At 40.4% G+C, this 14,412-nt stretch overlaps 2 protein-coding genes across 5 annotated transcripts in view; one reads left to right on the forward strand and one right to left on the reverse strand.

Annotated features, from left to right (window-relative positions):
• Window positions 1-8,703, reverse strand: part of UMAD1 (UBAP1-MVB12-associated (UMA) domain containing 1) — a 79,979-nt gene extending 71,276 nt beyond the window's left edge. Inside the window, exons 1-2 of one of the 4 annotated variants that reach the window (XM_039711230.1) lie at window positions 8,664-8,703; window positions 1,416-1,534 (exon numbers count right to left, since the gene is read on the reverse strand). In XM_039711230.1, the coding sequence (XP_039567164.1) occupies window positions 1,416-1,497 (82 nt within the window). In that variant the 5' untranslated portion in view covers window positions 1,498-1,534; window positions 8,664-8,703. Of the gene's footprint in view, window positions 1-1,415; window positions 1,535-3,379; window positions 3,485-8,122; window positions 8,474-8,634 lie in introns of those variants that run through there. The other 3 variants (XM_039711237.1, XM_039711247.1, XM_039711255.1) reach the window with 3 other exon arrangements.
• Window positions 8,704-8,709: 6 nt separating this feature from the next.
• Window positions 8,710-12,635, forward strand: RPA3 (replication protein A3). Its single transcript, XM_039711265.1, has 4 exons — window positions 8,710-8,876; window positions 9,075-9,149; window positions 11,073-11,181; window positions 11,672-12,635. The coding sequence occupies exons 1-4, from the start codon at window positions 8,778-8,780 to the stop codon at window positions 11,752-11,754; spliced, it is 366 nt and encodes a 121-aa protein (XP_039567199.1). The 5' UTR covers window positions 8,710-8,777; the 3' UTR covers window positions 11,755-12,635.
• The last annotated feature ends 1,777 nt before the right edge of the window (window positions 12,636-14,412 follow it).

Here is a 14,412-nt window from a genome sequence, read left to right on the forward strand (position 1 = left end):
CACTGATAAGGCTGATGGCAGCTCTTCTGCTAGTGCAGTCCATTTCATTGCAGACAGCTAAATTAACTTCTGTCTGAGCAAAAAATAAAACAAAAAAAAGAGAAGACTCAAATAAAATTGATTGTTCTTAAGTTCATATTTAACAGACTAATTTTATGTGAATTTATGTGAACAAAGTTGAAATAGTCACTGACAGCACTTTGGGAAAAAGGAATGAAGCTAAATTGAATGCAGAATCAGGACCAGAAACTGTGGGACATAGCAACATTCGGGTGCAGAATTCTGCCTAATACAGAAACTGAAATGCTAAATGGTCTCCAGACTTTTTGGGGATGATGATGTGTCTCCTTTGACCCTTGCGCAATGTAAATGCTGGAATGACTTGATGTAGCCATCAGAACTGCTGCAGGTGAACAAAATCTAGTGGAAGGCAGCCATTAGACATGACAACACAGTCACAGATGTGAAACAGGTTTGTTTTAATGGAGAACTTTTGCCAAAAATATAAGTTCTCAGAAAGGGTTCCAATAGTCTCTTGTACTGTTAAGACTCATGGGGCTTCTCTGACTTAAAAATGCTCAAGAAGTAACACTTAAACAGAGAAACACTTTAAGATTCCTGATAAGAATGAGTCAGTAAATCAGAGCTGCAGAAGCTGAATATTGATAATGACAGATTCACAAAGAAGAAAACAAATTGTCAAAAGAGAAAAAAGGAAAGGATCAGCTTCAGCATAACAGCAATATTTTTTTTTCTTTTCTGCACACTTAAGCTGACCTGCAAAACTGTAAGAGCTTGATAAAAGCTCCAAATTTAGCCAATTCACAGGTGTGTGTGCTTCAAATTAGTTTTTGAATAACAAGAAGACTGAAAACCCTAAACTGCTTAATTCTTATCTTAATTCTTATTTAATTCTTAAAGAGTCAGGTTCTGAGGCAGAGCATCTACATTCACCATGACCAGAAATCTATAAGCACTTATTGGTTTCTAATATAAAAAGTCAGGGGATAAAATAAAAAGGAAGGAACCTGAATAGAAGCCAGTCCTTTAAAAACTGCAGTAAGATATTCCATTCCCACAATTCTAATCATAAAGCTACAAGCCTAAACTTTGACCTTTACTGTTTTGTAAGGATGTAACTTTTGTAAAGATCTGTACTCAGCATTAAAGGAAAACAAGAAACTACATTTTCAGTGCTCCTGAATATAAGTTCAGACTTATGTAAATAAAACTTCAGCTATTTAGTCCAAATGAGCAGACTAGGAAAATTAACTTTGTCAGGAAAAGTAAGAATACTGAACAATTTTTATCATCAATTTTCTCTTAACATTTCATTCAGTCTAAGCATCTTAAAGAAACTTCAAGATCACAATTTCAAAGATGAAAGAATCACTTTATACAGAAGCACCACTTACCCACAATAACAAATCCATCTGCTTCTCTCTCTGGCACTGTGACCTTTTTTGAATCTTGACTTTTTCGGAAGAAGCTGAACATAGTCTCTTTGGGTTCTTCTTTTCTTCTAAGGTGTTATCTAAAATGAAGACAAAATATGTTAAATAAACATGTGATAACAGAGCTTACAATAAGTTCACATAACAGACACCATAGATAGTTCACGAACAGATACCACAAACAAGACTTTTTTTGTCCTGTTGGGGACCTGTGGCAACTCAGTACTGACTATTCATATAAACTGCCTAAAATTCTGCTGTTACAAATAATCATGCACTCTAGATCATATACTACATGCATATGTATGCAGTAAGGCCACATACCTAATCTTTATTACCCAATTTGAAATATCAGGCATTTTTGTGTCAGACAGATTACCTTGTTGATATAGCAACTTCAAGAGGCAAGAGTAGAGTGAAGCACAAAAGGCTTTTATACAAAATTATGAATGGGGAGGAATCATAAAAACAAACAAATAAAAAAAAACCAAACAAAACTTTAAATTTTCTCAATAAAAACTAAAGACGGAAACTCCTTTCAGCATTTATCTAGCACGTTTTCATATTTTTCTGCTACTTTGTATTGTAAGCTTTCTCTTCAAAGACTGCAGTAACTGTTTTCAGTTTCCCAGTTAGCAATCTTAAAGACAGCCTAACAGTTGAGTACATTTGATTAACAGTAACCAATGATTTCCTTAAAAGAAAAAGCAGCAAAATCATTTGTAGCAAAGTTTTTGCAACAATAATTGATTAAAAGAATCTTACAAGGCAGCCAAGAGCTCCACTGCTAGAAGAAAACAAGGAAACAATTGAGATAAAACCATGGACTGCAGAAGAAAATGCTCAGTATCCCCTCTCTCAGGTCTGGAAGATTACATAGAAGCAATTATGAGTAGCTTAAATAGACCAAAGTCATACTAAAACCCATGAAGGGACCCATGAGGGACCCTCAAAGGCTGAACTTGGACCCCTGGACAACACCAACCTATGGAGCAGTCTGTGGTCTGGCTGAAACACATTATGTGCTGAACACAAAGAGGAAGGCTTAAAGACATGCAAAGATCTTCTCTACTAAAATACCCATATAAAACTGGGGAAAGTGGAATAATGTAATTTCAACTTTGAAGCAGAGTTTGAGCAGCAGAATCACAGTTTATTTTGCAGACATCAACATGTTACAGAGAAGGGACAAATCAACAGCAATATCTAATATACACCTCCAACAGAGGAAAGGACTCCAGGGTAAAGACTTAAAGAGGAATACAGAGTCAAGTTTCAGTAACATTATTTTACACTCAATTTAACAAAGAAGAATCTTTAGAATGTGGGAAAGAGTGAAGAGTGCTACTGTGAAATGTGAAGATTAAAAAAAAAAAAAAAAGAAATATAGGAAACCTAGATTAACTACTTGCTGGAATTCTTCATTCCCCGCCCAAATATTCATGATACAATAAACAAGACTTTTTTTGCCCTGGCCAAGACCTGTGGCAACTCTTTACTGACTATTCATATAAACTACCTAAAATTCTGCTGTTACAAGGGATCACACACTCCAGAAAGTCCTGTATGAAGTGTAAGCACTGGCTTGGAGCAGTGTATAAATAGATCATGGCAAAAGCAGCAACTATTCAAACTGTGGCCTGATACCTGAGACTTGAAGACTGAATACCCCACAGCCTGGCCTGCTTGTTAATGCTGACACAGTGCAACTTCTGGCCACCAAATAAACTACATGAATGTGCACAAAAACAGAACAAACTATTCTGTGATCCAACCCAGGAATACAGATATTTTTAAAAAATGTTATTTTACAACACTTTATTCCTTTTCGCTTATTTTCCTACATTAGCAAGAGAAATACTGATATTTCCAGTTCCATGGAGATTACACAGTAGAAACTCCTAATTATCTCATTTATTCCTTACCTCCCCCCACACCCAGGCTCAACACATGGCGCCAGCAGCATATTCCTTTTTCAGCCCTCAGGGAATAAGTCTTCTCCTGCTACCAATTAGGGTTGTCAGTCCCATAGCTCAAGTGGTAAAAACCTGTGCTGTAATGCTCGAGAGTCAGGTTTCTGCTCCAATGATGTATGAAGGAGAGGCAGTTGTGGAACAGTTTAAAATGCAATTTTACCTTCATCCTAAGTGTGCAACGACAAGAAGCAAAATCAACTTGATGTGCAAAATCTTACAGATAGCTTTGGTAAAGGCTCAGATTCCAGTCAGTCACTCGAGGTGCCAGAGCTGCAGTTGCTCCAATCACATTTTTTTCTCTTTTGAGATCTGTGTTATTGTACAGTTTTCAGCTCTATCACTAAATGTCCCCCTTCTGTCTAGCACAAAGAAAAGCATCTTAATCAGTATATACATGGCACAAAAGACTTGTGTAGGGAACCATGCACTTTTAGTCTTTTAAATCCTCCATACTTAACATACCTAAACGTCACTGCTTGAAAGATAATAGGCATTTAAATTCAGAGTAAATTAATGATCAGGACAATTTGATCTAGCCAAATTAAGGTTACAAGCACTTTCACATACTAGATTTTTTACTTTTGTTGGCACTATCCCATTTTTTTCTAAAACCCACAGAATTCATCTTATCTACATACGTAAGTGTTGACCTTTATTTTGGAATTTTCTGTTTCTGAAGTAGCTTAATTTACTGCCAGCAGTATTTCTCTAACAGAAAACAAAAAAACCAAAACCAAATTACAATCAAAACCCACACATAGGTTTGCCTGAAGCAGAAAACCAAACAAAATTAACAAAAGTAAGTCCTAAGCTCAGGCCTCAAGTCTTATGCTGTTAAAATCACCAGCCCAGCACTAAGAAAACAGTACCTGCTGTATTTTGTGACTGTGAATGTGGGGAGATGGTATAAAAACCACATATTAAGAAGTGTTTCCTTCTCTAGGAGCCTCTTAGAAACAAAAGTTGTGCTTGTAGATCTTCTCTTTGAAAGGTATGTGGAAGCAAGAGTTCACCAACTATTACTTTCACATTTCAGTAACTTTGTTGAACACACCATAAACCAAAAAACAAAGAATGACTAAAAAAAACAGAGGGGGAGCACAGAAACAAAAAATAGAGCTGGCACAGAAACAAAAACTAGAGCTACATACAGTACAGCATGGATAAGGGAAAGAGTGTAGACAGGCACTGCATTTGTGATGCTCTTTTAAGAATCTTATCAACTGTGCTACTTCAAAAGTAAACATAAATCTCCCCAGCAACGGGAAATGCAACCACTAAATTTCTTGAATCACATGTTAAAAACAGAACAAAGCCCCTATCCAACAAAGAAACACAGAGCTGAATGGAAACACTCGTGCTCTTGAAGATAAGGACACAGTTTAAGCACATGCAGAATCAGGCTGCAGTTTTACTGCTTGTAGATAAGATGAGGTTTCAGGTAATGAAAGCTCAGAACAACCAGTTTCATACATGTATCATTTCAGAGTAAAAATTAAATTTGAAGTTTGGAGACCTGGATGCATGGTCACACATACTTGAGAAAAAAAGCACTTCGTTGTGGGGATTTTTTAAAAAAGCTGTCAGCACAAAATCACAGAAAATACACCCACCATTCAGAGATAGTACCACATTCCTGCAGTCATTTCTCCTATATAGCACAGCACTTTTCCCTTCCAGATGGGATTAATTTTATTTCTATAGGAGACCTGAAATTGAATTCACTGCCTAAAGATAAAAATCTCCCTTGGTAGGAATATGCAATTCCCTTCCTCCTCATGTTTCTCTCTCACAAAAAAAAAAGTGAACACAATCGCTGATAGTTAAGAATAATGCTTTTGGCACAGCTTCAGTCATTAGCAAATAATAAGCTCTGAGCTACAGCAATTCTGTGAGGCTGCAAAAAATATTTTGCCTTTCTGTGAGGCTCTGAGAACATACGTGGCACTGGACAAAGATGAGTTACAGAGCTGCACAAAGGGGTTAATTTATTCCTCCTGCATTTTGTCAGTCTCCTTTAACAAGAACTATGGGCGACCTTTGAGCCAAACCAATATGTTAAATCCAATAATATTTTCCTATACAACAAAGATCTTTGTGTATTTACTATTACTTTTCAGCCTTTTCTGAATGTTCACAAAACCAGAGGAGAATCATAATTTAATGTTAAAAGCACCAAAGATGCAGACTAAGATGAAGAGACAATGCCCAGTAATACAGCAAAATAGAATTGTAGTGGCACTGCCAGTAATTGTATAAATGATGAAATGAGGACAGAAGAAAACACAAAACTGACCTCAAAAAAGAACTGGCATAATTTCACATCTAGAAGCTTAAGATATACAATCTATGGAAAAAGAAAACAGCATCAGAGCAATTCTCACTTCCATACTACCATCTGCTATGATTCACCAATAAAGCAGCAATCAGAAAAAGAGCAAGATGTTTACAGCCCTGTACAATCCTTCTTATCATGAAAACAACCAATTTAAGAGTCAAGAATATGCATGTTGAAAATATTTCTCTCTGACACCAAAAGAACAGTTTAAAAGCTTTTGGCCTAGTGTAAGTTACTACAGGAAGAAGGAAAAAAAAAGTCATATAATTTCTTTTCCCTGGCATTAACATTAGTCATGGTTCTTAAGTTTCTATTTCTTGAAAACAGAAGAATGGAAAGTTCCCAAGAACCCCAAATTTTAAAAAAAGGGATATATGTATAATGAAACATTAAAAAAGATTTTTTTTTCTGTATTGCATAAAATGTTAGTATTTCTTTTTGATGTTTTTATAAAATTTAAGGAAAGCAGAAATACAAGAACTACACAACCCAAAGTACCATAATATAAAAACACTTGAAGAGGCTGAATCATAAAAATTCAGCCACAACCAAGTCAGACAATAAAAGCACAGGTGACAAAAAGCCAGGAGTGAAGTAACAGCACTTAAATTGATGTAAACATTCAAACCCCTGAAGACAGGAAATGCAAAAAGAGAAAGCTAGGTGTTAATGAAACACAATACTCGACAGGCTGAAGCCTACTGTTTTCCCTTCAAACAATTTTCTTTACAAAGCAAACCTTCAACAGCTGCTAAGTGTGATACAGACACGAATTTGTAAGAACTTGTACAACATGTTTTGCTAGACACTGACCCTTCAAACCCTTCAGCCCTAGAAGGGCCACTGTGCAGCAGCCTGCTGCACCTTGCTCCAACAGCTACAGTGATGAGATCTCTCCTTTCAAATCTCTGAAGATATACTACGGAGATGAGGATATTCTCTTGCAAATGAAATACTGAACAGGTGAATGTCAGGGTGGCACTGAGGGGATGGCAAGCAGCTAAATCTCACATAAGATTTAAGTCCAGAGCACTCCCTGGTCACATGCTGGCTCTGCACAGCTTCTGGCAGCAGCTTGTTTCCTTGGCAAGCTGACACAAGCTCCTGCCGTATAACAACACTGCCCCAGCCAACTTAGAAAAACCACTTGGTACTGGTTAGCAAGCTGAACTGGCCCGTGGCTGGTTACAAGAGACAGTCGGCACACGGGCGTTTTGTGATTGCCCTTTTAAGCCAGACCAGAGTTAGATTTTCCAAGTACTTCCTGAAACACCAGTCCTGGAAAAGAAAAGGAAATAACAGCCACAGAATGGCTGCAATTGGAAGGGAACTTAAGAGGCCATCTTGTCCAACCCCCTACTTAAAGAGAACCATCTTAGAGCTGGTTGTTCAGGACCATATCCAGGTGGCCTTTGACTACCTCCAAGGATGGAGACCCTATAATCTCTCTGGGCAACCTGTACCAGTGCTTGGTCACTCTTGTAGGGACAAAAGTGTTCCCTGAGAAACCTGCGGTGTTTCAGTTCGTACCTTTTGCCCCTGTTCCTTTCACTGGGCATGACTGAATAAAGCCTGACTGTCCTCTTTGCACCCTTCCTTCAGGTATTCATATTTATTAATAAGAGCCCCATGAGCTTTCTTCTCTCTAGGCTAAAAAGTTGCAGCTCTCTCAGTCTTTACTCAGGTTTAAGATGGTCCAGTCCCTTAATCATTGCTGTGACCCTTCTCTGGCCTCTTGCCAGTACCTCCACATGTGCCCTGGCACCCAGCACTCCGGTGCCCCACCGGTGCATAGCAGAGGGGAAGCAGCAGCTCTCTCCACCTGCTGGCAACACCACGTCAAATGCAGATTGGGATATGGAAGTCGTAAAATGCAGATTGGAATATGCGAGTCGCCTTTGCCATAAGAGCAGTTGGGAGGAACTTCTTCATGCCAGGGATCGATTGGGAAAATACATGGAAAAAGACAAGATGCCTGCAAGTGCCATGTCCAGATGCTATATCTGTCTTACAACCATCAGTTGTTCTAAACTTGGGGATTGAGCCTGAGCTCAATTTCAGTGGTGAAATAAAATGAAATTAATAGAATAGAGTAGCTCAGTTGGAAAGAATCTACTATGATCATCTGGTCCAACTGCCTGGCCACTTCAGGGAGGATGAGAAGCTAAAGCATGTTTTAAAGGGCATTGCCAAACGCCTCTTAAATGCTGACGGGCTTGGGGCATGGACCACCTGTCTAGAAAGCCTGTTCCAGTGTTTGACTACCCTCCCAGCAAAGAAACGCTTCCTAATGTTCAATCTAAACCTCTTCTGGCTCAGCTTTGAATCACTGCGACATGGGCTGGGATACCCACTGGATGCCAGGGAGAAGAGATCAGCATCTCATCGTCTCTGCTTCCCCTCCTCAGGAAACCGTAGAGTGATGAGGACAAGCCTCAGCCTGCTTTTCTCCAAACCAGGCAAACCCGAAGTCCGTAGCTGTTTCTCACAGGCCATTGCCTTCACCAGCTTTGATTCCCTCCTCTGGATGTGGCTGCAGAGCCCAGAACTACCGTGTATTCCCGGTGAGGCCGCACCAGCGCTGCCTACAGCGGGATAACCACCGCTCTTTGCGCTGTGCTTGGTGCACCCAGGGCGCCTCCTGCCCTCTTGGCTGCCAGGGCACGCTGCCAAACTACACCTGAGCGAAACCAGCATCTGAAGGGAGAGGGAAAACGCCGGGGAGGGGAAATATGGGGCGATTTCAAAGGATTAAATGACAGGACAGGGCTGGAAGCTGACGGCCGGCTCCCCCGGCCTCCCCGGGGCTCGGCCCCGCCGCCCTCCCCGCCGCGGCAGCATCGACAGCCGCCCCTCCATCACCCACCCTCCCGCGGCCGCCGCCGCCGCTCTCACCGGCCTCCGCCTCCGCTTCCGGGTCGCCTCGGGCGGAGGGGAAGTCCCGCCCCGACCGCCGCGTTCCCGGGGCCGCGTCCCTCCCTCGGCGGAAGGCGGGAAGCGGCTCCAGCCATGGGTGACATCCACGAGGTGCCGCGGCCGCGCATCGCCACGGGGCAGCTGGCGCAGCACATCGGGCAGCCCGTCTGCTTCGTGGGGCGCGTCGAGAAGGTCCGCGGGGCGCTGGGCGGGCTCCGGGAGCGGGCATGGGCTGCCCCGAGCTCTGGGGAGAGGCTGGCGCCGGCCCTGGGCAGCCCGGCGGCCTGGGAGCGGGGCGGGAGGCGAGCGCGTCTTTGCGGGAAGGAACTGCCTGAGGCGGCCGGTTGGAGCGCACAGGCCTTTTTTCTAGACCTAAATGTTCTTTTGTAGATTCATCCTAGCGGGAAGCTTGTCGTGCTTACGGATGGGCTCGGAAAGCACACGACTGTGGAGCTGAGCGAGCCTGTAAGTTAAGGAATGCTTTGGAAATACTTGATGCCGCCTCTTGTGAATTGCGGAGGTTTTGTCTCTTCTGAAACCCCTACCTGAGGCTTTGAGTTTTTCCACCTGTATTTCATTGCTTCTCTTTCTTGCATCTTTCAGCTAACCTGTAGCTAACCTTTCAGCTAACCTACCCATGAGCTGCCTTGATCAATTTTCAGCTGGTGTTAAGGGACAACTCATTCTTTGTCAGACATATCCCTGTCTGGCTGTTTTGTCTATTAGTTGTTCACAGTGTAATACATTCCACTACGTTTATCAGCTTTATTTTAATTTTATTCTTTCTTCCCATTTTATTATCGCTTCTATAATCAAAAGGAACATGGTGTTTTCAAGAGTTTTTTTGAGTTAACATTGCTGCATCCTCTTAGAACACTTGTCATAGCTTTTCAGTAAACTCCATAGTTAGCATGAAGTGTTCTTTCTTATGAAAAAAACAAAAACCCAAGCAATGAATGCAATGGGAATAAGATATAATTAGAACTACTGAACAAAAGTACTGCCTCCTTTGTCATCACCTACCACTGAAGTAATAATAATTTGGCATTCTCTTCTGATTGTAAGTATGTTTTTTCCACCTAGAAATGTTGTAATTAAAGAATTATTTTAATTGTGATGGCAAATGCTTTAGCTTGACTCAGTGCATGTGTATATTTACATCTTTTTCTCTGAATGAGTTGTTAAATGCTGAGAAACCTTGCCAATTCCATGGGAAATAATTGCATATGGTACTCTCAGTCTTTCAAGACAAAGAGTCTGTCCCTGTTGATGAAAAATGCAGTTTAATCTGGCAGAGTTTTGTCTTATAAATGTGAAAATTGCTGACGTCAAACTGCAACAAAACATCTCTTACCTTTTTCCTGAGTTCGTGAAAACATTTCCTGCCTTTAGTTGTTAAAAATTCAGATGTTAGCATCTGACCAATGATTCTATAATATTTTCTTTAACAGTGTAAGTGGTTGAACTCTGTAAATGCAAAGCTGTAGTGCTGGGCACGTCTGTGTTTCACTGCCTTGGGAGCAACTGGTGTGTGCAAAAAAACAAGGACAAGTTCATCTCTCCAGTTCACCCAGTGTCAGTGGGGAAACTTAAAAGATTTGCTAATCAAAATGCTTTCTAACTATTTTACCCTTTCAATATATTTCGCTCTTTGTGCATGTCTAGTTCCCTCTTTCAACAGAGGACCCCAAAATTATGGGGAGGGAATTTTTCCAGAAGACTTACTAGAAAGTAAAAAATAAGCCTTAGATATTGGATAAGCATTACCAAAACAGTACTGCACTGTTAAAATTTGTATCTTAAAAACAAAAAAAAACATTCAAGCTGGATTATTTTGGTATAAGATATAATTTTTACCCTTTTTTTCCTTTGTTCCACCAAAGGCTGATTAGTGACAGTATCTTTGTATTCCGAACACTTACTGACAGATTACTTAAGAAATAATTTCCGGATATATCTTCTGAATGTGGAACATTGGAACTGCTCTCTGGAATGTGTGATACCTCCTTAACTCTTACAGAGTTCTATAATTGTCACAGGTTTGAATGCAGTGCATTAAAATCAGAATTGTTCTGTGTCCTAGATTAGTTCTCTGTTCAGTGATTAAATGACACAGTTTTATATACTTATGAACCAGTATCTTTCCTCTGATGCATTTTTGTATTTTTTTTAATTGGTATTGAATTGGCTATTACAAAACCTCTAAGTGGATCAAGGTTTTTGTGGGTTTTGGGGGGAGGGTGACTGGGCTGTCCAATAGTACTGTATTGTTTGACATGGAACAGAATCTGTCATGAACAAACCATCAGCTGTGGAGAGTTCCTAGCTGTGCAGTAAAGACAGAAGCTATGTAGTGTCACTAATTTCATCTTTGGTGTGTTTTTCTAGCTGGATGAGGAGATTTCAGGAGTTATTGAAGTGGTGGGAAGAGTAACAAATCAGGCAACCATCATGTGTGCATCATATGTCCAGTTCAGAGAAGATAAAAGTTCATTTGGTAAGTAAATATACATTATGGCAAATTCATTTTGAGTTCTGAACTCATCTTCAGCAAATAAGAAGGGAAAGCCTAGTTACCTTTTTTTACAGATAAGATCTTTCTTCAAGCTGCCAGATAAGGAATAGAGTGTAGAGAAGAGTGTAATGAGGAAAGTTCTGTACCAAATATAGTGGTTTACAGTTAAACTGTAGGAAGTGACTCAATGCTGGAGCCATCTAGATCATTGCTGTGGCCTGATTGTTCTCCCACTCCTGACCACCTGGTTCTCACCTTGCCCTGGACATTGAGTGGTTGTGTAGCTAGCAGGTTTAAAAGTAACCCTCCAGAAAACAAGCAATGAGTGTTCCTGTCATGGGAAAACGGGAGCTTGAGAGAGACTGGGATCACTCAGTAGTACTGCTTTAAAATAAGCAGTGCTTGAATGTTGTCAGTGACTTGTGGGGAATTGAACTTATGCATTATAACCATTTTCTTTGCCCTTTTTCAGATCTGGAACTCTACAATGAAGCACTAAAAATTATTCATGAATTCCCTGAATACTTCCCATTTGGTACTGGGAGGAACACTTGATTTTTATTAGCATATGTTTAGAGCTTCAGAGGAGACAACAGTAGTGTGATTTCTTGCCTGACAGCATGGTAACAGTTGCATTTATTTTCAACAGATGTAGTGAAAAGACACTGTTACATGTGCAAAGTGTTGCCTATGAAGAGTATTTTCTTTGAAAATGTATTTATTCGGCAAGGAGAACAAATGAATGTCTCACTCACTGTATATATTTAACCCTTTTGCATCTATGAGGAGTGTTCTCCTGCAATATCAGACTTGTCAGAAGCTGAAATTTTCTAAGCATCCTTTTCTAGTTGGTAGAGGTTCTAGGGTACGTTACAGGAAATTTGTATGGAAAAAATGTGGTGGATTTCAATATAAAGATTTTTGACTTAATTTGCTTTGATATAAATTTATTGTATTGAAGGGGTATTTTGCATCTTGAAAATGGTATCTTCACCAATAAAGAAGATTCACTGCGTTTAACCATTTGTGTCAGCATTAAATGTTAGAGTGCTATTTTCAGTGATATGTAGCGACTCTTGTTCTATTTGACCTGACACAGTTAAATTTAACAAAGTGGAGTGCAAGGTTCTTGCCTTTGTATGATGCTAAGCACTTGGGAGATGTTGAATTAGGCTTAGGGATTTCAAGTACAGCTGAAATCCCATCAAAGCCTTCATTCTTGGTTGGCATCTAAACAGCAGTACCAGGATTCAGCCAGCTTGTCATGGTGACTAACCCTAGGAACTTCCAACAGTCCCCAATTTTGTTACTATCCAGGCTACTTAGAACACTTAGCAAAATTTCTGCATCGCTTGAGGTAACACATTTAAAGTAAAACTGAACTTTGGAAATATTCTCTGGGAATTAATAAAATATTTCAAAGTATTTGAAGTAAACTGTAGCCATGTTCTTTGAACTTTTGTACAAACAGGTTTCAGGTTTAGTAGTTAGATTTAGTGCCTTAATAAGACTGATAGCTTTGTGCTTATTTATAGACATCTCTTTTTCTAGTCAAAGAATATGTTTCAAAAACTTGCACTTTGAACTCACTATAAACTGGACGGGATGATCAAGTTATCAGAGGATCTATTTTTTCCTCCCTCCCCTCCTAGAACACAGATACTCTGTTCCAGATACACAGTTACTCTGACTGGGAAGGAGGTCTTGGAAGTAGGAAGCGGTTTCCTACAAACAACTCAAGGTCCATGTGGCACAATACCATGCCCTGTCTATCATCACTTTATTTAAGTGCTCAGTAGAATCAAATGTCATTTCATTCTTAATAACTGGATGCATGTTTTCCTAGCATTTAAAACTATTTTGTTCTATTCTGCTTTAGAAAATTGGTGTTTTGTGTGTGTACATATACTCTGTAATGTTATGTACAGTTACTCAGACCACCCCTGCCCAGTGGAGCATTCTGCCACTAGATGGCTTTAGCACTGCAGAGACAGCCTGGGGGATGAGGTCTCGGGAGGGAAAGTTTGAGCACACCAAGTGGGAAATGCTGGTTTCCCTTTGTCAGTCAAGACTCTTCTCATTCATGCAGTCCTGCAGCAGTGAAAGGTGGCTGGGCAAACTGTACACAACTAAGTTTCCCTTAGATGCTTTTCATTTGTCTGCTTCTCTACAGACCATCAGTCTGTGTGAATAAATGGCCTACCCTGGCTTCATGGCTGTACAAATCACACAGCAATGCAAGGAACTGTGAAACATTCTTGGTACTGGAGTAGTGCTCAGATCATATATGCATTTATCAGCATAATTCCCTACACTGCCATGCTGAAAACTGCCAGCTGTTTTAAATACCATGGGAAAGACACAACCATGTCAGCTAGGCCTGATGGTTAGAGGCCCCAGGCACCACACACTGGATGAAAGGTGAGAAACTGCCAGCCCTCACAGAAAACAAAATGGGAAGTAGGGGCTTCATGGCATACTGACCAAAGGGGAGGCACCAGGGCAACTGAATCAGAAACACCAGAGAGGGATTTCACCAAAGCCAGTAATGGACCAGTAATGGAAGGCATGAAGAGGAGCTAGTGGCTTCTTTAGGACAGGAGGCTGATGCATGGTGGGAACCTGGGAGAGGAGAAGGGGCATACTTCCAGAAGTTCATGCTGTTTGGAACAGGACTACTGCCACTATATTTATGACTGACTTCTGAGACTTGATACCTTTCTCCTGAGCTCTTGGCTGACCCTGCTTGCCTGCTCTGCTGTCCTGGCTTGGGCACAGGCATGTGCACAACTCGTGTGGTGCTCACGAGCAAGGAGCCTGTGTGATGATGAAGTGCTTGTGCTTAATGGAAGGGCTGCAAGGCTGGAGCATCTAACAAAATTACAACAGTGGAATGTAATCAGCATGAGCCACAGGATCACAATATTTTAGCATAAAAGGACAACTTCAGAAGAGATGAACTGAGATTTACCAAACAATAAACAAACAAAAAAAAAACCTGCAACTAATAAAATGGGTGTAGCTATATTTTTGTTAGAAAGCAAGAAATCGCCCCAATAGTGACAGATTTGTTAATTTAAAAACAAAAAAATCTGGTAATTAAAAAACGTAGAGCTTTTTGTAAATTTTGCAAACTGTGTAACTACTGACCTGAAAGCCTGATTACTAATTGCAACAACCAAAACCCTTAGTGCCAGAATATACACATTCATA

The sequence above is a fragment of the Passer montanus genome, unplaced genomic scaffold (assembly GCF_014805655.1).
Source record: "Passer montanus isolate IOZ18808 unplaced genomic scaffold, ASM1480565v1 scaffold10, whole genome shotgun sequence".
NCBI lineage: Eukaryota > Metazoa > Chordata > Aves > Passeriformes > Passeridae > Passer > Passer montanus.